The sequence below is a fragment of the Anolis sagrei genome, chromosome 3, assembly GCF_037176765.1.
Source record: "Anolis sagrei isolate rAnoSag1 chromosome 3, rAnoSag1.mat, whole genome shotgun sequence".
NCBI classification, from domain to species: domain Eukaryota; kingdom Metazoa; phylum Chordata; class Lepidosauria; order Squamata; family Dactyloidae; genus Anolis; species Anolis sagrei.
This window is the reverse complement of record NC_090023.1, coordinates 237,627,351-237,654,062: the sequence shown is the minus strand read 5'-3', so window position 1 is coordinate 237,654,062 and position 26,712 is coordinate 237,627,351. Positions and strand designations below refer to the sequence as shown.

Genomic DNA, 26,712 nt, shown 5'->3' with positions numbered 1-26,712 from the left:
TATTTAAGAAATGGCAAATAATGATGAAGGAATATGCAGCAGATATCTTGGGAATCCCATGGGCCTCCCAGCCCAATCAATAATAATCCCATTAAAGGAAAAGCATACCCGTCGCCCACTCTGGTCTCAGTACAACAATGAAATAGAACTCAAAGTGGCTGCTGCTATACCATACTGTGATAGGGAGTAAGTAACAGGTATTTCAAGTGAAAAAGAAAACAATTTACAAATGATCCCCTCAACAATACAGCAGTGGGAAGCCACAACATTGGGAAATAAACTCCAGGGAAAGATGAGACCAACAAAGTATAAAATAGATCAGTCTGTGTGATAAACCTCATAGACTTCTCAGAGCATTTTGTCTGCCTTCTCTTGTCACTTTTGTCCAATTCTGGGAAATGTACCAACCGGTTTCTGACGACCATATTATACTTGTAAGCTTCCCATGGGGAACAGACTGGCCACTGCATATATAGAATGTTGGGCAAGATAAGCCTTTGATCTGAAACTTATGAACTTAGTCTGATAAAGAAAATATCTTCATTTTTTTTAAAGTTGTGGGAAAATGCAGCCTAGTAGCCACATATAGCCCCTGCAACCCAACTTCTCAGGGCCCCGAGTCCCCTGGCACTCCTTCAAAAGCCTGCTCAATTCCTCTTCTTGTATTTATTTTTTTAAAGAAACAATTACTTGTGGAAAAGTAGAATAAAAAAAGAGGAAAATGTTGGCAACATGAAAGAGAAGCTCATGTGGGGCCTGAAGGGAAGGAAAAAGGAGGAAATACTGAACTAGAGTGTATATCAGCACTCCTGTGTAGTATATAAATATATTGCCTACATTCTAATGTGTACTAGTGAAACATTCATGAATTATAGATCTTTCTCTCTGTTAACCCATCTGACATGTAATGAAAAGTTTCCATATAATTTCTTCCCCACTCATTTTTAAATTCTTTTCATTCAACTTTCAGATTATTTTCTATCCTTAAACTGCCCTAATGCAACAAAACTGAAGGTCCATGTGATGACTTGCTTTGGCCCACCCTCACATACCCCAGGTCATTCTCATTCACTGGAGTACCAGTTTCCCCTCATATTAAAATATATTTGCCTATTGGTAGTTTTTTCGGCCAGAAATCTCCCCACCTAAGATTTGGGAACATATGCTATTTCAGTGAGCTGATAAGACCTTTCTCTCTAGACAGGTGTTTAATGTGTAACTGTGTCTTGAGCTGATTTTGTATCTATCAGTTGTATTTTATTGTTTTGTCAGGCTTCCAATTGTAATATCTTCATTGTTGTTTTTAAATGTACATTAAGTTTGATTGCTTTTATATCCCATGAGAGAATCAGTATAAATCGAAAAGCAATTATGAATGTACTAAATAATATTTACTGTGAATTAAACCATTGTTAGTAAAGAATGCAAATGAAAAAAGAATAAAGCAATGTGGGGTGTTTTTTTTTTATAATTGAGCTAAAATGCATAGAGGATTAAAAATGCTAAGCAGATTACAAAATAGTTTTAATGAACATCTGGTGGAAGAAATATTTTCCCTGCATTAGTACATGGTACATTAGACCTGGCTGGAAAAAAAGCAGTTTGTCAGGCACCAGGGGACGTCCAAGCTCCCTATTGTTTGGGATGTCATCCTATTGGATATTGGCAGGGCATAAAGCAAATATTGTTCCCTTTTTTTCAGCTCTTCAAAGCTGAATGAGACAGAGCTACATTCAGCTGCTGTATATCCGCCATTGCTAAAGCAGGGGGAACTCTTTGTGCAAGGAAGCTCTTGATACCTCCTTGTGCAAAGTTCAAACAAGAACATATGTATAAGTTCCAGTTATAATATAAGTCATCAAGAGGATTCTAGGATTATGTTATTAATTGTGAAGATACTGCCTTAAATGTTTTTAATTGTTTTAATGTATTCTATAATTCTATTTAAATGTATATTTTAATTGTACATTGTTTTATGGCATCGAATAGTTGCCTATGTGTAAGCCACCTTGAGTCCTCTCCAGGGTGGAGAAAGGCAGGGTAGAAATTATTTATTTATTTATTTATTTATTTATTTGATGCACTTATTAACCGCCATTCTCAGCCCTTACGGGCGACTCATGGCGGTGTACAGTACACATAAAAAGACAGTTACAAAGGCCAGTATCAACAACATATAACTATACGACAAATACAAACTACATAAAAATCCGCTTCGTCTCTTAGTAGAATCATAGCCAGTCTCATCTTCCTTATACCATTCCAGTTCTCATTACCGTAATGTTGTTGCTTAGCACTTAATTAAATGCCCTCTCGAACAGCCAGGTCTTAAGGCTTTTTCGAAAGGACATGAGGGAGGGCGCCTGTCTGATGTGTGCCGGGAGAGTGTTCCACAGCCGGGGGGCCACCAGCGAGAAGGCCCTCTCCCTCGTCCCCGCCAGCCGTGCCTGTGACGCAGGCGGGATCGAGAGAAGGGCCTCCCCAGACGATCTCAAGGTCCTCGTGGGCTCGTAGGCCAAGATGCGGTCCGAAAGGTATTTTGGGCCGGAACCGTTTAGGGCTTTGTAGGCCAAGACCAGCACCTTGAATTGGGTCCGGTAGCAAATCGGCAGCCAGTGGAGCTGGGACAACAAGGGCGTTGTGTGCTCCCTGCTACCCGCTCCAGTTAGTAACATGGCTGCCGCACGCTGGACCAGCTGAAGCTTCCGGGCCGTCTTCAAGGGCAGCCCCACGTAGAGAGCGTTGCAGTAATCCAGGCGGGATGTGACAAGAGCGTGTACCACCGTGGCCAAGTCAGACTTCCCGAGATACGGGAAATAAATAAATAGTTATAAATAAATAGTTATGGACATTGGTTTCTTGTTCTATGCAGATTTTGGTGAACCTTAGTGTCACTCATTATTTTTCCTTTCATCCATTATTGCAAATAATACTGCTACTCTAGCACTTATCTATGCAAGACACTGCATACGTTCCATTTAGGATAATAATCGTATCAAAATAAAGAGCAATGTCAAACAGAATGCAAAGTGAAATAATTTCTGACATCAATTTACAGGCTTAAAAGTGCACTCAAATATGAAATCAAAATCACTGTATTATGTACTGTAGCATTATAATGTGTAGTTATTTTGACAGTATAGTATGACCCAACATGGGAATATGTTTCTGAATCTACCATGGAAACAGGAAACAACAGATAAAAAAGAACCCTATTGATATGAGCTAGTTCCGCTTATCATGGAGTTATGCTGGATGACTTAGTAAATGTCTAGAGTGGTATCCTCCCTAGGAATTTTTTAGGTCCTCAAAGCAGTTCTATGCTAACGTTCAGTGGAAATATACCATAGAATTGCCTGAAGTATCTAGAACCTTCCTAAAGAGAACACTTTTAAGCGGGTGTGGATAGGTGAAACTGTGGGTCCCACAGGCACAGAGGTTGCACTGCATGTCAAAAAAGGCTCCAAAAATGCAACAAACCTAAGGTAGTAAATAAAAGAATGCATGCATCCAATATCTATGGTTCTTTTAATACTTATCAAATAGTGCTATCCATTTCCACTAATGCCATCAGCCCTGCCCAAATATTTCCCCTCACCAAGCAGGGGCCAGTGGTAATAACTACAAGCCATCTAATTGAGATAGTGCTGGCCCACCCATTTCACAGATGGTTGGCCATCTCACATAACAGATTTGTGGCTGCTATTAAATAGCAGCAAGCATTCTGTTTCTTACCATTGATTTACCATTATGGGAGATACAATTCAGAATTTTCACCTCAGCTATCAAAACCTCATGGCACATCTCTGAGCAAAAATGATTGAAGGCTTCCAAAGATTCAAGTGGCAAGGGAATGTTACTATGAGGCAACTACAATTCAGAATAATAAAGTTTTTTGTTTATATAGCAATCCACAATACTACATGCAAAAACCACAGGCTGGACCAGATGGTGGCTTTACTCTATTCCATACACATTTGGACAGATATTTACATAGGAAACTCTCTCTTGACTGGGAAGTATCTCATAAATGTCACAGCTTAGTATTTTTCTAGTTTTATTTTTATTTCATGCCATTGTTATATGTGATTTTTATAGAGAAATGGTTGCTTTATATGTCCAACTATTCTTCATTTGCTATTTGGTCCCTTACCATTGTTTGTGTTTTTCATAGTGTTGGTGTAGACCCAGACGATGACCTGAAGACAGAAACTACTGCACAGGCAAGTTACAATTTAAAGATAAATTTTAAAAAGGGATTCTGTATTCATCCATGAATTCTTTAGGACCTTTTAAACTCTATAGTGTGGTTTCTTGGACCCTTAGGAAAATGTCCAACTGTTCCTCAAAATCAGAAAATCCTGTTTCTTACATTCACCTATCTTATAAAATAAACTGCCGCTTAGTGAGAAATTCTGATGAACATAATGAACAAAAGTAAAACTGAAAAATTTAATATAACAGTTATGTTAGGCAGCTCCCTTATTTCATTTTATTTGTTTTTGAAGCATTTAAAAAGAATATTCCTTAAACATAAATAAAGAGAAAATGTATTATTTAGATTCTGAACTGAAAATATTTGGGCATCAAAATATTAAAATATGCACTAATTTTATCATTTGCATGGTCTAAATTCTATGCTTATTATCAACACTGCTGTTGTTAGCATTGTTAGTGTTGTTGAATCAATGGATTTACCTACATCTTGTCTCAACAATGTAGGTAAATCCAACATTCAGCAATGGATTCAATGTGTCTGTTCTAGTGGAACTAGCAAGCAGGACCTAAGCCATTATCTTAAATAGATGTTATAGCATGGCCTTTGTGTTTTGAATCCTGAATCAAAGTCAGTTTGTAAGTAGGGAAAATGGACAAGATGTACTATTTCAGTTCACATACAGAAGACTACTAGACTGGATTTAATGAAAAAACAGTTTCCAGCACCATGATACCAAATTCAAGAATAGGGTTAATAATATGTTATAGTCATGGTTGCCTGTGTAGATTTGTCAGGTCCAAAATATATTTGCTAACAGCAGTTTAAAATTATGACTGCATACAATGAAACATTACCATGATTCCAGTCATGTGTTTGCATACATCTACCTGTCCTGTGTTTACATACCACTGCCTGCTAATAATAATAATAGTAATCATCATCATCATCATCATCATCATAATGTATTTATCTCTATTTGCTGTTCATGATATATATTTACACATTTTGTCTATCTGTATATTATTGCCTATGCATGTTTATTGTTTTGCATGCTTCTTACTGTTGCATACTGTCAATTTATTAATTTAAGATGCACATCTCTCTGTTGATTATGTGTGAAGCAAAAAGATAAGTAGATAGGCCTCAGGCAGATAGATGAATGGACAGACAGATAGACAAGTGGGCAGACAATATAGTTAGATTCTGTGCTGTTGTCTGGGTGTATGATATTTGCCCACATCTTTCTTTTTAAAAATGTGCTATATTGCACAAATTTTAATCTAACAGTTGTGGTCCATCTGCAGGGACAAAGATTGCATACATATCTCTGCTGTTTTCACAGCATGGATGCATCCAAACTCTTCCAAACACAGATGCTTCCAAACTCTTACATTCAAGGATGTAAGAGAAGAAAGTTGCTGAAAGTCTCATTTGAGCACGAACTTGACTGCATTCTGCATATTATACTGCCACAACTCAACTCACACTGGTTTAACTGCATTACATTATTCTCATGAAGGCATTTGTGATTTTTGCTGTGTCAGATCTGTCACTTCATACTGGATTTATCACTTACCCTGCAATGGACTAGTAGCTCATTTATTTTCACTTATTCACTAATAGACTTTCATAATGCAATATTGTGAATCCATCAATAATGTTCAGAAATAATTGAATGCAGTCACTTCAGTTATTTCCAACTTGTTTAGAATACAAAGTTAGACATGATATGCAGCTGCAGAGAAGTTGTCATTACATTTTTCATTTATTTCATTAATTTAAAAATGTGTATCCTGCCTTTCCACCATAAAAGCCCTAAAGCTTATAGAAACAACTAGAAAACATGTCAAATATGGGAGGAAACAGTCAAAAAATGTGAAACAAGCAAAAGAAAAATTTCTCGTATCTTCAGACAGTGGTTCAGGTCTCAAAAGAGAAGTGGCTAACTGAATGAACAATGTTAGTTATTTTAAGTAATTTCAATTTATATCATATGAATTAATAAGCCTTAATTTAAAGCATACATTTGCTCTCCTGCTTAGCCTCTTTAAAATATAACTGCCTTAATCCAGAATGTATTGTATTTAAATTCACTAGTTTATGCACACAATTTTTGAATAATTAAACTTAGTACCTACCATGTTCAAATGCCACCATAATTTAGAATTAACAAACAACATATTATATCTTGTATTTCCTGTTCTTGACATGGTAATACAAGGGTTATCCGGAAAGTAAGGTTACAAGACACATAGCTCTCACAACTTCTTGGGGAAGTTGGAATCATTGCCGTGTAGTGGGAAGTGAGTAGAAGTGAACGAGCAGTGTCAATCATCAGTAGCTCATCGACTGGTGTTGTGGTGAAGGTTAAAGATGAGTACCCTCATTCTGTTTCCCTCCAAGTGTGAAGTTCACACTGTAATATGCTACCTAAATGCTAAGGACATGAACACCACTCCAGTTCATCGCAAATTTGTTTCGGTTTATGGAGAGGACATTATGTCAAGACAGCATGTGACAAAATGGGTATGGAATATATTGTGAGCCCATGAAGAAACTTTGCAGAACTATCCAAAACAAACATCGTGGGATGCTGAAACACTGCACATGCAACACATGAGTTGTTGACTTCATTTGTTTGGGATGTTGTAAGCCACCCCTCTCATAGCCCTGATCTCACACCCAGTGACTATCATCTGTTCACTAAATTGAAGGAACAAGTTGGTAGAAAACACTTCCAACAATGATGAGGTGAAAATCAAACTGGCTGAAAAAGGCGAAGGGAAACTTCTATGACACCAGCATCAAAAACTTGACTCATGCATGACAAAATGCATTGAACTGAATAGTGACTATCTGGGAAAATAATGTAATACCTATGCTACAATCCATGTAAGTTTCATTAAAATATATTCATTCTTTGTATTTTTTAAAAAATCTTGTAACCTTACTCTCCTGATAACCCTCGTATATGGGGTTTGGAAGTGATTACAGTTTGTTTTGTCATTTGAACCAACAAAATGTGAGTAATGTTACTTGTGGTTTGTGTGAATCACAAACTTTCAAGTTGATTTGTTTTAACCAAACTATCATGAACATTATCTACCTTCTACCAGTTTAGAATACATGAGAAACTGTAGTTAAGCAAAGGAAGAGAAGAATCTTCCTAGACCTTCCTCACAGATTCACCAGAAAGACAGCAATGCTTTTCTAGGGTTGTTATAAATCAGTGGCCAATGAAACTTGGTTCTAAGCATGCATAAGAGATGGGTACACTTTTTTATTATTACAGACAGCATTGCCAGTTCAGGCAATGAGCTACATGCAACTTCTGACCATATGGGATGAGCTATATGAAATCTCTGACCATATGTGATGATAGGCTCTGCTATTATCTGGGCAACTGAGCTGAAAGAGAGAGTCTCTCTTGAGGCAAACAAAAGGTTAATGATATGATGGGTTAGATTTTGTTTATTGGGAGTCAGCATCACATAGGGAAAATATAAATCATGAGAGACAGTTGTCCAATGAGAATAACCAGTTTTGGAGAAGTGTGCAAACTTCAAGATGTTTTCATGATAAGGCAGAAGAGAGATAGAGACTGACAGAGATGTCACCTACATCACTGTCCCTAGGCAAGCTTGGTCATAGTCAAAGAAGTCCAGACTTACAGCTTCCCAAGAACATCCAAAGACCCAGAACACCATTTGTGTAGAGTAGAGAAAAGTTCAGATGCTAGCATTAGGGCCTATCTTTCTTTCTATCAGCTGAATATGACTTAGGGCCTCATCACACTGATAAAACAAGTGTCCTAGGATGCTTCCAGCCTACTTCGGGGATGGAACCCCATGATTGCCATCACACAATGTCATGAACGGATTGGAGGCACCCATTTGTCTGGTTTAGGTGACACTTTCTCTGTGTGATGGGGGAAGCACTACCGTGCCGGAGCAGTGTATAGGGTTATGGAGTCGCCCCTTATGCCAGCTGTTTCACCATGCTTGCTGGTGAAATTACATGGAGGAGGGGACTCCCCATGTAATAAGGTTGTATGATTGTTTGGCAACTTTGTAATATCCAAAGGATATTACATTTTTAATGTATTTTAGAGTATGTCCACACTAGGCTTTTATGGAGATCTGATACTCTAATGAAAATGCTCCATACTTTCATGAAACTTTGTCTGTTCATATATACATATCAAACCCAGATCCCCATCTTACTGTAATATACAGAATATGATTAAGGTATCTATATCCTTTTGCAAACATCTCCTGTTTAATATCTGTGTGTGTGTGTGTGTGTGTGTGTGTGTTTGTGTATGTGTTTTTATACTTCTCTCTCACTAGAAACCTTCATTAGGCAATTGTCTCTCATTATCTCTTTGCTCTTCTGTGATGCAGACCACCCATAAATGCAACTGTAAATCAACACATCATTAACCCTTTGTTTATGTGGAGGAAAATCATAGCACTCCCCCAGCTGTGTTGCCCATGTAACAGGAGAGCCTTTTGTCATAGAAACAAATGAATAAAATATCAGAAACTAATTCTGTGTTCCAGTATTGGTTTTCTTAAATTGGCAAGTGACGGGGGTGATGATGAAGGGAACAGAAGAGAAGAAATGTGACGTAATAATAGAAACATTATTATCCCTACAGGAATGACCTTTTCATAAGCCATAAACTAAAAAAGGAAATAAAATAAAAGACAAATACCTTCTAAGTTTGACAGCAGTAAAATGAAAGTAATCCCACTGCAGCACTTTAGAATAAATATATATTTTATTGATCATGGAATATGTTGTTGCTGGACTACTTAATACAATTGTAATCATTAACACAAATAAATACAGAATTATTTTATGAGAGTACAAGTGCAATAAAGAACAATATAGTGCCTGTCACCTTCCTCAAGAACAACTCCATATTAAAAAAATCTCCCTCACTTTGGGGAAGGGTGAGTGGATAAACAAGAATAGCAGCTAAGCATAAAGTGGATTCCCAGAGTCCCGTTACACTAGCAAATGTTTAATTGATTAGACTGACAGATTAAAAACAGTTGTATGTCACTTTGGAAGGAATAGAAGAGATTCCCACAGTGATTTCCACAAGAAAACAATGACTCAATAATAACAACATTAAGCAGAAACAGAACCCTGATTTTTTTTAAAAAAAAAATAGATTTAAAGGTTCAATTAAAAACTACTAAAAGTGAAGAACACAAATACTTTCACTGCTCACAAAAACACCATAAATGAGTCTTTAGCTCTTCTTGGAAAGTAGTCCATTTCTGGCATACCTCCAGGAAAAGGAATCTGTCTTATGTTTCCATCAAATATTAGTGGGAACAGAGCTATAGTTGGGACCAATAATAGTCAAACAATGCTGGGAACATTGAAAAGTGTGTTTCTTTTTACCACTATTTTATTTTGCTCTAGTGATCTTCAGTACAGTATCCATTAAAACCGCAACAGCACAAAACACAAAAGAAATGTATAAAGAATGGAAATGAAAGAAAATAGTAAAAATCAGTGGATATACGGAAGAATAGTGAACATACAAAATGTATTGCATTAAAATAAGGGTAATAATCTTGATTAGAGCATAGCAGCTGGATCAGTTATAATGTGACTAGCACACAAATGAAAAAAGAAGTAATAAATGAAATACATATTAAGCAAGGGGCAAGATATAAGGCACAATTAAGTGAACACAGAACTACAATAAAATCCCCACTAACTTTAACTTCTGAGAATGAAACGGAGAATAAGTGGATTATATTAAATGCAGCACTGATCACACAATGTGCTCTCCACAAAGGGGTTGGGCCCAAAAACCTAGCTGTGAGGGGTTATTTTTCAGTACCAGGCATTTGGCCAGCTCCATAGAGCAAAGATGAGCAGTCAGCCCTTCCTAGAGGTATGCTATAATTTGCCACTCTCCACGTCCTGTTTCATGAGACCCATGGTGCACTCTATCTCATGACGTATCTAGCCTAACAATAAAAGAAAGCAGAAGGCTCACACTGATGAAAAATGTTGCTCTACTGACCCAGGCTTCATGTGGATGTGTTCTGTGGAGGGAAATGGCATAGTGAAATCCCATGTGTTTATCAGAGTGCCTGTCCTATTCCTCCATCCTCTATAACAGTGTTTCTCAACCTGAGAGTCCCCAGGTGTTTTGGCCTACAACTCCCAGAAATCTCCACAAGTTTACCAGCTGTTAGGATTTCTGGGAGTTGAAGGCCAAAACATCTGGGGACCCACAGGTTGAGAACCACAGCTCTATATCCTCCCCCCACACCGCAAAGCTATGGAGTGTTTGTATAAATTTCTTTGTACGCTTCCTTTGTATAAAGTGACTCAGTACTACTTAGTGTTTCTAATTAATACTAATACCTGCATTATGCGTGATTGTAATTAGAGATAAGATTGTACCACTAGCTTCCTAATTATATTTTTATTTGTACTTCTTGCCTATGTCTCCAGAAAGCTGAAATAAATAGGAAGAAGCAAAGACCCTAATTCAAAAAGGCTTTTTAAGAAGAACTGCATGGTTTAAGATTGCATTATATTGTTTATTTTGCAGAACCCAAGCTGGGTGTGTTTCTAGCTTCAGTAGGACATCATCCTTGGGAGTTCCATGCATGACATATTCATTTCCATGACAGATGATGTGGAATGCACATAACAACTAAATAAACAAGTGATTAATAGTCTCAGAATGTTATTTAAAATAGTGTGTGTGTGTGTGTGTGTGTGTATGAAAACTGGTTAGATGAAATGGTTTGTGAACAAGATAAAATGTTTCTATTAAAAAGAGACAAATGTTTAAATCATTTACATATTTAATTTAACTGACTTTTTGGACATCTTTAACATTTTCCCTTTTTCATATTGTTGCAGGCCGCAAATAAAAACACTACCAAAGCAGAAAGTGCCTGGCTCTTCAGAATATGGTATGGTTTTGACCATAAGTATCCTATCATCGTGTTAGTGTTAACAGTTCATGGAAAGCAATTTCATTACTGGAGAAAACAGTATGAATAAACATGGTAGGATAACTAGATACTCCTTTCATTCTGAAGTGCAGTGTGAAATTGAATCATATTGTTGCTACGGAAAAGACATAATAGCAAAAGAGTTCAAAGGAAGCCTTGAAATAGAAAATGCTGTTGCAGAACATTTCAAGAAGAACAGCATGGTTGGGCTGAGTATGCCTAACCTCAACAAAAGTACACCGAGAGCTTACAATAAATTGTTCTGAAACTCTTGGCAATAGCATAGTTATTTATATGCTTCCTTAGAGAAGCAATCTCACACTCCTAGGGATAAATGTCAAAGTACTATACCATGCTGTGGACATGACTACCCATAAGCAAGGAGGAAAATACACAGGCAGAGGGCCCCATGAGGAAAACACCACTGTCTTGGTTGACCTATCCATGGATGGCATTTTGTTTGTTTGTTTAATTATGTACTTCATGAATACTTCATTTAGGCCAAAGATCGACAGAATCCAGTTGCCTTGTTCACCTGACATTCCTCTAACATGGCCACATAACTGTGCAAGCCGGAAGCTAATGTAGGCAATTCTCATTCTTATACACTTCCTGACCTAGTTGTTGTGAATTCTTAGGGTCATGAATATGGTGGATAAATCCTCATTGAAATAGGATTCTTCTATAGGATCATTTCTGTCCTTTTAAAAAAAATAGAAAGAGCAAAACAATATGAAGCAATACATTATATTCTAACTCATGCATTTTCTGAAAAGAAACAATCACCACTTAATATTGACACAAGTGGAATACTTCTTGCCTCCAAATAGAAAGCTGCACCTTTTAAATTGTTTAGTCTATCTATCTATCTATCTATCTATCTATATCTATTAAAATCTTTTTATTGGAACCTTTTAGGGAATTATGAATGTGTAACCATCATAGTTATCTAGTTATGCAGTAACTCTTTGACTAATTCATCAGTATCCACTTACTAGGAAGCTTCCATCACTTGAATAATTTCTAACTCATATTTTTACCTCCTTCCATGAAAAATCCCCATTGCAACAAGCAAAAGCATGGTTCTTGATGGAATTCCCCCCTGAATTGGGAATTACTCACACAAGTGGAAGTAGGAACATCAGTCCACTTCCAGAGAGCGGAATAAAGCCCTGTTGATTGTAATGGCTGCTGCAGATTAAGTGAGAACTGGGAGATTTTTGTGGCCCTGACATGTGCCCCAAACTAAGGGATACAAAGGTATTAATTGTGATTTTATTGCTATTGTTTGTGTGGCATCTAATGATTGCCATTTGTAGGCCACTCTGAGTCTCCCTTCGGGGGTGAGAAGAGCAGAATGTAAATGTTCAAAATAATAATAATAATATTGTGAATACCAAGCAGTTACAAATATGTGATTCTAGGTCAAGCATGGGCAAACTTCAGTCCTCCAGGTGTTTTGGACTTCAACTCCCACAATTCCTAACAGCCTACCAGCCCATGCCTGCTCTAGGTTATCCATAACTTCCTAATATGATTCCAGACATCCTTTTTCATAGGATTTCAGGGCAGGGTAAAATAAACAATTTAGCATGCTTCCAGTTTAAATAATTAGAACACGTTAAAATCATATTAGATCTAACCACAGTTAAAACCATTTTTAAAACCACAATAGTTTAAAACTGTGTACATGTTGCTTTGAAATAAATTTGTCGTGAATGTTTTCATGCTGGAAAGAAACCAAAATTGGCACTAGTTGAACATCCAAGGGAGGGCATTCCACAATCTTGGTGCCACACGTCCTCCCACTTTGTATTACTCACAAAGGAGGGACCTTCTAGCATACCTCATTTCTGAGTCACGTACTGTACATATAGTGACACAGTGGTTTGAGAAAAGACAGGATCATAGATCTATGATAAAGCATGTAGATGGTCACAAGCTTCGGCCCTTAGATCTCACTGAAAAGGATCATAAGTACAAGCAGGTGATGGCAAAGAACACCACTGGGGAATTTAGGGAGATGACACTAGTTGGTGTAGACCAGAGTTTGCAAATGTTGCATCCTTTACCACTCCCAGGATTCCCCAGGCAGCATGGTCAAGATAGTAAAGCTTCTTACAGCTCAAACTGCTTATCATTTTACAGATGGTTTTGACAGGTTCAGCCTTTTCCAACCTGGCAGCCTCCAGATGTGTTAGACCACGTCTCTCATCATCTCCAATCAGAAGCTGAAATCCAAGAGGGATGAGGTGCCAGACCATGGAAGCTTTCTCTATTTCTCCACAATAGGAAGAAAATATATTTACTAAAACGTCTTGGTTTTTTTTAATCAGTTATTAAAGTCTTCCTTGGAAAGAATCCCATGTAAACTGTGAGTAAATAAGATATCAAATGTAGTTCTATTTTTTCCAAGTGCAGGTAAAAATTCAATTTGCAATGCAGTACAAAAGGAAAGAAGGCTTTAAAAATTAATGCCAAGTGGCATCAGAGTACGCTTTAGACACACACTGATTCCATTTCTTCTTCTGATATAAAAGTCTGTGACTGTGGATGTTTGAAAGGGCAAAAAACAGCATATATCAATACAACCGGGGGGGGGGGGGAGGCATGGTGGGGAATGCAGATAGAAAGTGAGGCTCACAGATTGAATGGTTCTGTCTTTCCATCCTCAAAATGTAAAAAAAAGAAATATCAACTGGGATGAACTATAAGTGAAGAGAGAGGAATGGTAGCTAGAGACATTGTTCAAGGCTTTGAGCTTGTTTTCAGCTCAAAAATTACTTTCCCTAAGCTTCATTTTTTTTCCTTTCAAGGGAAAGATACAGGTACGCTGTGTCTTTTCATATACAGTATAAACTTAGATACTTGCAATCCTATATTTCTCCCTAAACATAGAAAGGTAATTTACGAAGAAATATTCTGAGCTGGGAAATGAAGGGGAAAGAGGTACAGAACTTTTATCTTCCTGCAATTTTTCTGTCAGTGGCTACTAATCTCAAGGGATGTGGATTACTTCTTGTGTCAGGCTCCAGACCTTCCAGTAGCAGTTCAGTTGCTAAGGAACACAAGCAAGAGCACACTATTGAACCAGCATATTGCAAGCGAGGTCACAGGTGTATTGGGATGGCCATTGGACTGGATCGACTTTGCTTGATCCAGAAAGTCTTGTGTTCCCTGCACTGACATATAGCCCATGTGATTTTTCATTTCTAAAAGTCAGAAGAAAAAGGAGACAATGTGAACTGGGAATAAGTCAGTACAACTCAATTTCATGACAGAAGGTGAGGAAAGTACTACAGGTGACTGAGTGCATCTACACTGTAGAATTAATTTAGTTTTATGCCACATTAATTGCCATGGCTCAATTCTATGAAGTTATGGTAGTTTTAGGACCTCGTCACATGGGGCTTTTGTCCTGTCCTGCGACACTTCCAGGATGGAGCCAAGATGGAGCCCTCCAGAACCCATTATATAATACAGGGCTACTTTTGGCAGGGCTCCATCCTGGAAACATCATAGGATGGATCTCTGAGAATATATGTAACAACCACCTGTGTCCTCGTTAACTAAGCCAGGCTATGACAGTTTGGGGAATGGGGTAATGTGGGTGATGCAAGGCACTTAATACTGTTTTCTCCCACTGCCCAATGGATTTGTCCCACTGTCCCATGGCTTAAGGACTTCCATGTGATGAGGTCCTTAGTCTGATAAGGCACCAGAGAAAGCAAAAGACTTTGGAAACTCCCACAATTCCATAGCATTAAGCCATGGTAGTTAAAGTGATGTCAAACTACATTAATTCTACAATGTAGATGCACACTAAGTAACAGTGAACAGAAAGTTGTCAGGAAAGTTAAGGCAGGAATAAAGCTCATATTCAGGTACCAAAAGGCAAAGACAGAAGAAGTCAATATCTGGAGAGGAACCAGTGAGGAATGAGTAAAATCTGGAGAGTTAGAATGCAACCCTAACTAGTTCCATCTGAGTATGCCAGTGACTCTATGCTGAAACCAACTTTCCACCCACACAGCCTCGAAAAGTTAGAAATTACTTAGGGCCACAAAGTTTGTGTTGGCCTTGTGAATGTGTCTCTGAGCTGCAGGGGATTTGGATCTGACACGACCCGGTTTCTCCTTGCCCCATCTCTTTTCTACACTTTTGGCTCTTCTACAAGGAGATCTTAGCAAAACAAGCAAAGATCAACTGGCAGAAGATGTTAGATGTAGATTAAGTTACTGGTTTGTTACTTATTTATGTATTAGATCTGGCATTGAATGTTTGCCATCTTTTGTTGTAATCTGCCCTGAGTCCCCTTGAGAAGAGAGGGTGGAATAAAGTATCATCATCATCAGATGATTCTGTTAGCAGAAGAGCATTTCTGATGACTGGATGTGCTTTCTGCTAACAGACTAGCCTTGGGTTATGATTGTTACCAAATCTCTGGCACGAAGTGTCTTGTGTTTTTATTTTTTGGGGTATTTTTCCTAACTGTGCTTACAGTAAGCAGAGAGAAACCATGTGCTTGGATTAAGCTGCAAAACTGAGGAATACATGGTCAAGAATTTGTGGCAATCCTTTTCCTTAGTAGGTTGATTTGTGATGTTCTGTATTTCAAACAAAAGTTCCCATGTTTAAGAATAAGTTGGAAACCACTCTTGAAGTGAAAGCAAATTTATATTCTAAGAAGCTATTTCCTGTCATAAGCAGGCATCTTTCTCTAGTATCCTCGTTTACTGCAACTGCTGTCCTGCCATTACTGTACAAATGTATTTTCATTTTTAAAGTAGCACTTTTTACATTTTATTTCAACCGACAACTTTATGCTGAAATCCCCAAAGGGATGAACAGTTCAAGCTTCTATTGCTAGCACTGACAGATCTAAGCATTTTCATATGTTGAATTGTTCTTTCTGGAAGTTCCAATTCCTTAGAGCAATAGCAATTATCCAGATGAAATGTTTCTATCATCCATTTGTCCTACCTTTAGAAATGGTTTGAAGTTCTGCTGTAGAATCTGAAAACATCAAGTGATGCATTGCTTTGTTAGCATGTTGAGTTGTCTGGTCATTTGCCAGATGTTGTGGTGAATTGAGTTGTTAATCTTTGAGTATTCATGGGTGCCATAAGTGGGAACAAGAAGGATTTGAGGATGGAAATTGAGGATGCACCATGTCATCTTTAATAAGTTGCTTTTAATACTATTTCCTACCAGACATTCTACATATGTTATACACTACTCTGGACTGTGCAGGCCTGGAAGACTGACTTCCAATTTTAGGCCTTTAAAAAGCTGAAGAGGCTGGATAATCTCCCCCAAATGAAAAATCACATCCAATTTTAGGCCAATGATTTCAGGGAGCATAAAGAACATAAGGAGAGGCATGCAGATCTCAAGCTTTCTTTTACCCACCCTTGGATTTTCTTGGACTCCAGACTACAGGTGAAGAGCCTCACTTGCAAATACTCCCCTTACAAAAATTCATCCCATACAGGAAAATAACATGGCTAACTGCAATTGTTCTCCTTGGCATCTAGATAACTGTTCAGTCCTGTGACATTCCATTTGAAGTCTGAAGTGGTACTGCCCATATATGGCTTTAACCTATTCAGTAACTTCCAAATATATTCTGTTCCGAAGTTTTGCCAGTCTTTCTCAGGTGATGTTGGACTAAAGTTTCCATCACTCCTAATCCTTTTCAATACAGCTGGATTTTTAAAAAGACCACATGCAAACTCCAGACTATGAAATGTTGCTAAACAAAGTATAAACTGAACAACAGCTTTTTAAAAAAAACTGTTAAAGAATTATGTATGTATATATGTATGCCATACATACATATATACATAAATGATTTTGGTGTTTTCATGACTTGGCACTTAGATACTTCATTGTAGGATCATAGTTATTTCTGTCTCTCATAGAGGCATATTTATACTTAAGGCTAGGCAAACATGTACAAGTTTGTTCTGCAACATTATTCTCTCCCTCAACTCCTAATAATTGATTTTTTAAAATTTTATTTGCTAGCTCACCAACTCATGTGTTGAACAAAGGTGGGATTAAGTTCAATTCGTAACTCCCATGAGAATGAGAAGACAACAAAATGCAAATTTTGGTAAGTTTTAAAAATTAAAAATGGACTAAACAAGATGTTCATACAGGCTAATTGTAAATTTTCTACTATGGTCTTATCTATTCAGGATAAGAACACATCTAGCAAACAATAAACTGCTTGGAAAGTGGTTTGAAGAAACCAGGCAGAATAAGCTTGATGTGATGTGAGCTACACTCAAATGGCCAGTGCGTTGTTGCTAAATTACATAAAGCTTTGAGCAACTCTTAAACAGAGAAGTAACCCCACCCTCTAAAACACCAATTGAATTTTTAAAATGTAAAATGGCCTTAATTCAGTACTTCAAAATCATTTGTAATATCTAGTATCAGGTGATTTTTAAATAAAAATGGATAGAATAGAAAGATATATCTAACATTGTAAAGAGGGCAAAGTATGTAGTATAACATTTTGAATTTTAATGGGCAAAATGTCATTGATTCTGTTACTGCAGCCTTGTTTTTACAGCCTACGATATGTCAATGTCCTTATAGAGTATAGCAGCCAGGCCTAGGAGAAAACACAAACTATCCTCACAGAAGTTTGATTAATAATTTAAGTATGCTGTCACTACCAAGCAAAGTAATAAAAGTTCCCATTTCAGTTTGTGCGCATATAGGTTTTATTTGTAGGCTTCTGTGTTCTTCTGTTCAGCATAAATTTACACAAAACTGATTATACTGCACACACACGCGCACACACACAAATCAGATGCTGGACATAGCAATTGTTTCTTGGCAAGAAAAGAGAATTCAGGACAAAGAACCTGTCAGTGTTGGGTTTTAGCGGTAATGGGAATCATTTTTGTTTTGTTTATTTTTCTGTCTGTTGATCACTTTTTTCTATCTAATCTACTTCACTGCGCTGCTGTAGGATACAACAGGTGAAGTGGTGCTTGTAAGCCATCTAGCCATCCTTGGAGGAAAGACAAAATAGAAAAGCAGTAAATAATTACATTTCTGAGCCTTTTTTAAAATAACATGTTGACAACTGTGTGCCAGAGGAGGTTTCTGAAGGAGGTATAAAGAGCTAGAAGATAGCCCCTTGTGTCCCATACAAGAAAAGACAAACACAGATGGTGGACACAAAACCTCATTGACAAAACCACACACCAACTCCTTGATCTTGGCCACTGATCTGCCATGTAATTACTATTTTTAAATTTTTAAAAACACTCCAAAGAGTTGTTACCATTTTCACTACTGGCATTCAAAAGAAGAGAAAATGGGTCTGCTTGGGTTTCTTGCTCTTTGACCTCCTATATGCAACGCAGTCACAAAGCATAGTAAAACCTGAAAAATGAAACTGAAAGAATGAAACTAGCCTGAGATGACAGGGGATGTATCCTCAGGATGAAGATTTGCAAACCTTTAAATATAAAGTTTAGGACAAGTATGGGAATAGTGCATCCCATTCATGAAGCCTGCCATTAAAAAACATCCAAAAATGAAGTATCTTACTTTGAAGCCTTCCAGAGAACATGATTTGCCACCTAAGACATGCTTAAAATGGCTCTAAACAATGTTCTTTTTTTTAAATGGCAATTACCAGTATTTTCTTTTCACTTTCAGTTTCTAGAAAATGCCTTGGTCACTCACACACACACAGCTGTGTCCTCCCATTTAATGAGTCTCAAACATTTGTAAAGGTTATCCTATTTCATTTACCAAAAGTTTCTAAAACCTTCTTGGGCTTTAAGTTTCTACAAAACATAGAGTGTGACTGCTTAAAGTATGTTCAGCAATGTTGCATGAGGGAAGCAGGGGAAGAGTCTACCTTGTTCGCAGAAAGAACTTGTATTCTAGCAGCTGAATAGCTGACAATCAAAGAGAATTTCTTCCTATGATCTTGAGCTGAATCTGCCCTTTATCATGAGCTGTCACTGTCATGGACAAAGGCTTAGAAAAAGACTGAAGTTGCTTTATCAACAATTCAGGAATGAAAAATCATGACTTCTCTAATTTATGTTGCAGCTCTATAGAAATAAGATGCTTTGAAACTTCAACCACTTTACAGACTTTGCAATTTAAGAGGAAATGCATGCATATTAGTGTAAAAGCAATAAAATGTATGCACATTGTTGTTTTAGTCAGCAATTAGTTTTCAGCCCAGTTACAAGCTTTGTAGTAGAGCACACTGACAAGGGGCTTTATCGCATGCATATATCTTTGCCTCATTTTGTTTTTAGTGCTGAAATTATACAATTGCACTAAAAATTAAAAATAAAGGGTCTACAATAGTACATAAGGCAAGGTTATGAAGTATGTGAATCAAAGGGGCAGTGCCAATGGTATTTAACCCAGTTTGTATCCATTATCTATGCTAACATGACTGTAGGAGAATAGCAGATTGATGTAATAAAGAACAAGGCAATGAATGAGGGAGAAACAACCTCTAAAATGGCATGACTTCAACTTCTACTGTTGCATATCTGGAGAATTGTGCTCAGTTTTGGGCACTGCAATTCAAGAAGGATATTGACAAGCTAGGATGTGTCCAGAGAAGGGCAACCAAAATTTTATTTATTTTATTTGCTTTATTTCTATACCGCATTTTTCAGCCTGATAAAGGTTTGGAAACCAGACTTTACAAGACTGAAGGAGCTGAGTAGGTTTACTTGGAGAAAAAGGAACATGATAGCCATGTTTAAATTTTTGAAAATATGTCACATTGAGGAGTGGGCAAGATTCAAATTGCAGGAAAAAAGATTCCACCTAAACATTATGAAGAATGTCCTGATGGTAAGAGCTTTTCAGTAATTGAATATGCTGCCCCGGAGCATGGTGGAGTCTCCTTTCCTCATGGTTTTCAAGCAGAGGCTGGATGGATATCTGTCAGGGCCATCTGCCACATCCCCAGGCTGAGAGGAGAAGGAGAAATGCAGCTGTCGAGAGCGCTCCGGACAGCTCTCAGCAGCCTCGTGTCTCATCCTCAACCCTCCTCTCAGCCTCCGGATACAGCAGGACACTGCATCCACATGCTGAGAGAAAGGCCGAGGCAGATGAAGACTGGAGGAAAGAGCCCAAGGGTCCATGTCCGGCCCACGGACCTGGGTTTGCCCATGTTAGTTCTAGGTAGTCTAAACTCATTCTGGGTAGAACAAAAGAAATGGAAAATTTCAGGAAGGAGGCTGGACACTTGAGTAAGAGGATTATCCCTAAGATATATTTATGACTAGGGGCATTTCCAGGCAGGCCATTATCCCAGGAGCATCTGCATTTAAAAAACACGGATGTTCCTGGGGGCCTGTCCACACCCACCCCAGAAAGTACACACTTTCTGGGATGGGTGTCCAAATATTATTCCAGGACTGGCTCAACAGAACATCTGAAGATCCTACTACCTCCCCCAAAGCCCCCAACCCCCTTTTAAAAGTAAGGAAAATTTACCCAGCCTCCATTACAGTGTTGCCAGAGCTCTCCTAGCACGTAGAAATGATGCGCCAGGAGAGCAACCGGGAGGAGGAAAATCGCTCCCTCCCCCCACTCTCCAGGTGTATCATTTCTACATGCCAGGAGAGCTCAGGCAACACTGTAATGGAGGCCAGGTAAGTTTTCCTTACTTTTAAAAGGGGGTTGGGGGCTTTAGGGGAGAGGGTGTGTTTCCCAGAGTTTTCCGGACTAATTTAGTCTGGAAAACTGGGAATGCAGTCCAGATACCGGAAGTAGTGGGTTTATCCCATGCCTAATCCCACTATCTAATTAATTTGCCACAAACCAGGATTAATTGCGGGTTGGCCAGAACGTCATCTGCACAGCCCCCTTTTATTGCAATAAAGGGGCTGTCCAGATGGGCCCCATGTTTTAAGTAGCATTGAATCTTATCTGAGTTGTAAGCTGCCTTGAGTCCTCCCTACAGGGTGAGAAAGGCAGGGTATAAATGAAGCAAATGAATAAATAAATATCAGTCTAAATATCAAAAGTGGGAACAGGAGGGATGGGCTTCCCTATCAAACTTTCTAAAACCCTATCTACTGATCTATCAATTTCGCATCATGAAGATTATTTTCTTATATAGAACATTGTTGAATCCCAATACCTTGTGGTCTCATTGAACTCTTCCAGATGCCTTTGGGCTGAGAATAGAACCAGTTTCAAGTCATATATCATCACTTGTTGCATTTGGTAGTATTCCAGCAAAGTAGCAAAGTAGAGTTCTTGTTCCCTGCAGCAATGCCAGGATTTTCACATCTCCCATTGTTCCTTCACAACAGGTTGTTAGATTAGCAAAGATTTGAATTCCCAAATCTCTGAACGCTGTGGCCCTGCTCACCCAGGCCTTATGGTGAGGGGAACAATCTCAGGGCAAATAACATCTCCTTGAAAAGAAAAAAGAAATATTGCTGGGCCCACCGATGTAGCTTCTCCTGGTCTTCTCCACTCAAAGCTTCTCAAACTGTGAACAATATCAGAGCTTAGCATTTAACATAAGGAAATACTGAGCTAGCTCAGCTTTTTCTCACTTCAAGAATAAATGAATACAGGATTGCTTCATTGTGGGTTTTTGTAGCTTATTGTTAACTTTCCCACTTCTGTTCCCCCCTTTCTTCTTGCCCCCTATTCTAAGTGTCTGAAGCCACAGTACAGTTTTCCTTCTTGGTCAGAGGTGCACATGGGTGACGCATTGTTAGCAAAACAGAAAAAAGGGGACAAAAATGCCTGGTATGAATGGCTTTCTTCTGTTTCTCTACTGAGGCACTCATTTTCTTTTTCCTTTCAGTTCATGACTTCAATTCTTTCTTGCTTTTCTCCTCTTCTTTTCCTTTTTTTCCTCCTTCAACTTCTGGCTAAATGTCAGAGATAGAAAGGTAAGCAGCACAATTATGTCCTGTCTATTTCTGTGGGAGAGCTTAATTCCACACAGCCATTGGAAGCAGCCTATTGTTACCAATGATATGTCACTATGACATGCTTAACTCTCCTAGATAATGAATGGCATTCAAAACTGGTTGACTTTTGCTGGATAGTGTCATATCAACTTTTCTATATTTTATAATGGGTGGCATTTTAACTATATTTTCCTTGCATGCACAACTGATACATAGCAAGTTTTAGGGCCCTTCCATACAGCCATATAACCCAGAATATCAAGGCAAATAATCCACAATATCTGCTTTGAACTGGGTTATCTAAATCCACATTGCCATATATTTCAGTTCAAAGCAGATATTGTGGGATTTTCTGCCTTGATATTCAGGGATATAGGGATGTGTGGAAGGGCCCTAAGATATCCTAGCTCACCATCATCTATACTGTTTGGCAGGAGCTTTTCAAGGTCTTTCCCATGGTTTCTCAGGTATGCCAGGAACTGAAACTGGGGTGTTTAATGTGCAAGGCAAGTGGTGCTGCCATTTTCTGTATTTGAATAGCTCTTCTGTGGGTTCAAGGAGTTTGAATGGTGGTGGGAGTAATGGTAATGGAAGGCTATAAACAAAATAAACTGCACATCCTGTAGAGCAGTGATTCTCAACCTATGGGTCCCCAATTGTTTTGGCCTACAACTCCCAGAAATCCCAGCCAGTTTACCAGCTGTTGAGAATTGAAGGCCAAAACATTTATTTTGTTTATAGGCTTCCAGCATTACCTACAAGCTTGATCACACAAAAGAGCTACCCTAGACCCCTGGTCTAGGGTTTCACTGGGGAGAAAAATGACAAAAAAAAAGTGTAGTTCTGGAAAAGGGGACCTTACTTTCACTTCCCAGCACCTTTTCTCAGTCTTATCCTGAAAACCACTGAGCTTGGTAGATTTTCTACCATGAATCACACCCAACCAAACATATACACAGTTTAGCAGAGTCAGAAATTTCTTTGGGATTGTTCATATACGGACAGCCCCCAAGTTCAAACAAGATAGTTTCTGTAGGTTTGTTCTTAAGTTGGAATTAAAGACGTGGATTTTTCGTTGTGCATTCAATTGATGACCCCTATGACAAATGATCTATATCATGACCTGAATTATGACTTGAATCTGAATTCCTATATTACATTACTATATATATATATATATATATATATATATATATATCTGAATTGATCCTGTTTAATTGCTCTGTTTCCATGCGATTTCCTATCCTATTATACATTTCTATCCACCTTACTGAACCCCCTTATCCTTTAACCAGTTCACATAGTGGTTCTCCTTTCCCCCTCCCCCTCCAAAATTAGTCTGCTGTTGCTTTTGATGCTTGTTTATTATTATTATTATTATTATTATTATGTTGTTGTTGTTGTTGTTGTTGTTTTATGCTGTTTTATGCTGTTTTAATTTGTTATTGTTTTGTTTTTAATTGTAATAGAGGCGGGGTAGAAAAATAAAGTTCTTCTTCTTCTTCATTTGTATGTAAATGGAACAGGTACATCTTTTCAGTGTAACGAAAGAAAGAAAGAAAGAAAGAAAGAAAGAAAGAAAGAAAGAAAGATAATCTTTGGATAGCATAGGGAAGGGTTAACATCCCTATGGTGTTTGCTTTGCTGTCTGTGCCCCTGTTCAAAAGATTTCACTTCACTTTCTGTCCCTGTGACAACTAGATTTTTCAAAAATGGCTTGTTGTATAAACAAGGATTGTTTATATAAAGCTTCTAAAGCTTCAGTGGAGACACCTTTTCCCCATGAAAACACTTTAAGGAGTGAATTTCCCTTCCGGGGGAAGACTTCTCTCACTTCCTGTTGTCTCGGCCCCATTCTTAACTAGAAGTCATTTGTAAGTTAGATGTCTGTAACTCGGAGACGACCTGTGTACTTTGGCTTTTGTTTGTTTGTGTGTGTGTATGTGTGTACAAAATTCAGAGTTTGGTATGTTTTTTCCCTTTAGCTCAAATGATTTTAGAAAACCATTTAAATAATATAGAGTATGAAAAGCTGGGCTGATCCTTATTTTATCAGAATTGATCCACACATTCATGAATAAGTCATGACACTTCACCTGTTTACTTTGAGTCCTGTGAAATATTTATACACTATTCACACTTGTGAGCAAATCTGACATGATGATATCCATTTACTCGTGGATATTTGACCCAAGGAATGCATTCTTTGACAGTGGGAATAAGTAAGGATATTATGTTTGTATTTGTTTAAATTTTAAAGGTTGCTCCCTTCCTGTTTCTATTTTGGCCAATTTTCAGCCCATTTGGAGGGCTTTAGGGAGGTTTTCAAAGTATGTGGTGGGCTTAGAATGAAGAAGAGCAAACTTCTTCATTTTGAAATGGCTTAGAAAAGTCACCTGGAGCAGCTAAGAGGTATGGGAGCTTTGCTACACCTCTGTAGCCACACCAGGGGCACTGAAATGAAAAGTGGCCCCATTTCCTTTGCAATTCAGCCCTAGCTTAAATAATAAACCTCTCTGCCTCATATTAAAATCCTCACAACAAATCTTTGGTAGCCATCAGGATTTTCCAAAAGGAATAGATGCTAACCAGTTTATTCCATGTACAAAAGTCAGCTGAGTGGTATTTAAATTTTTCTTCTACCATGGCAAAGAGACAACGTCTTCCATCATATCAGAAGGGAGCAGGACAGTTGAAGAAACCTAGGACCTTGCTTTCACCTCCCAGCACCTGTTCTTCAAGGCAACTTCTTGACTTTGCCTCATATTAAGGGTGGTCCTGGGATATGAATTGATCATTTATAGTAAGTTAGCAGAAAGGACAAAATGACTTCTAAGCTTCTAAGAAAGAATAAGCATAAAGGTTTATGGGTGGAAAGCCATAAAGTGGTTTGAGTATGGACTGGGACTATGGGAAACCAAGGTTCAAATCTCTGCTCAGCCATGGAGAAGTCATAGCCCCAGAAGTAGGCCATGACATAGCCTTATGAACAAACATTGCCAAGAAAACTCCATCTTAAGGTTACTATATGACAAAAAATACCTTGAAGGCATAAAACAGCAAGGCCTATGGAAATGTTATGAATATTGTCTATATTGTCTAATGTGTCTTGTCCTGATGCAAACTTTTGTATGGCTTTTTTTGGCATTGAATGTTTGCCATATTTGTTGGAAACCACCCTGAGTCCCTTCGGGGAGATAGGGCGGTCTATAAATAAAGTTTTATTATTATTGTACATGAAGATAGAATATATAGGAAGGATAAAATCACCAGAATGTTGCACTATGGGACATCAAAGAAGAACGAAGCATAATTTTGAAAGTCAAAAAACAGAGAAGCTTTCAAGAAAAGTATTGGAACAAGCAGTGATATAATCTCTCAGGGGAAATATAGGTATTCCAAAGCTTTTGTGCACTTGAAACTAAATTTTATAAAACAGTAGGAAATTACTTTGATCAAGTTGAAGCTAATCTAATAGGACTCTTCTTTCTCTAATGTCTGTCCTTTAAAGAGTCTATTTTTTTACAGCACCAAAATTAAGCTGTTCTTGAAGTAACTGTTCTCTAATGGAAAGCTCTTCTTAGTCACACTGACACTGTGGTGGAGTTTCATGATATTTCTGCTTTAAAGACTTCATAGTAATATGTGGTGCCTCAGCTTTTGAAGTAATAATAAATAAAGACTCATGTGGAGAAAGTGTTATAGGTTGTTAAGGAAATCAACGCTCAAAGTAAAGAATAGGTATGGAAAGCACAGCGCGGGGGAGAAAGGACAATTGAGTCTTCATTATTACTTCCTCACAGGAGGGACTGTTTGGAATGAATATACTTTCTCTGACAAACTAGGAGAAATTACATTACTTCTCCCTTTTCCCTCAGAAAAGTTACATGGACATTTACAAAGATTTTATTTTATCACAGAGAATTGGCTTGGGGATCGAATAAGACTGTATTATAGCATCAAAAATGCAATTATTTATACTATGGTATAGCATAAAATTGTTCAGTGGTCCTAACACAGTTAATGTTCTCCTGAGATCTATTCTATTAGAATGTACAACCTAAACTATACATATTGATTTAAAAGAGTACATAGGATTACAGCCTCTGTTAAGACTAATATCATACAGCACCTTTATTAATGTGTTTCTGACCATGTCCTTAGTTAACCACTCTATTTGTTCAAAATATAATTACACCTATCTGGAAGAATCAGACAGAAGCGTTGCTTTTTCTTGCACCTACTTCCAAGTCTTTTTTTTTGAGAGAGCAGTCCTTGATATGAAGAGCATCTATGTGAACTCACTTGCCACATGGTACCAGTGAGAGTTTCTCCTCTCTTATCGAATTGCAGCTTTAGAAGGGCATAAAAATACCATCCTGAACAAGGCTACAACATATCTAGCCATCAAACCCAGCCATTTTTACATGCTCATAACAACTTCACTTTTTGGTAATCATATTTACCTACAACTCAGTGGCACTGCCATGGGCACTTGCATGGCATCAAAGTGTGCAAACATATTCATGGCTGACCTGGAACAATGCTT

General features: G+C 37.9%; 1 protein-coding gene across 1 annotated transcript in view; it reads left to right on the top strand.

Moving 5' to 3' along the window:
- SLC9A9 (solute carrier family 9 member A9) overlaps window positions 1-26,712 on the top strand; it is a 366,051-nt gene that overhangs the window by 273,971 nt on the left and 65,368 nt on the right. The window contains exons 13-14 of the mRNA XM_067465985.1: window positions 4,175-4,223; window positions 11,126-11,196. Of these exons, the coding sequence (XP_067322086.1) occupies window positions 4,175-4,223; window positions 11,126-11,196 (120 nt within the window). The remainder of the gene's footprint in view (window positions 1-4,174; window positions 4,224-11,125; window positions 11,197-26,712) is intronic.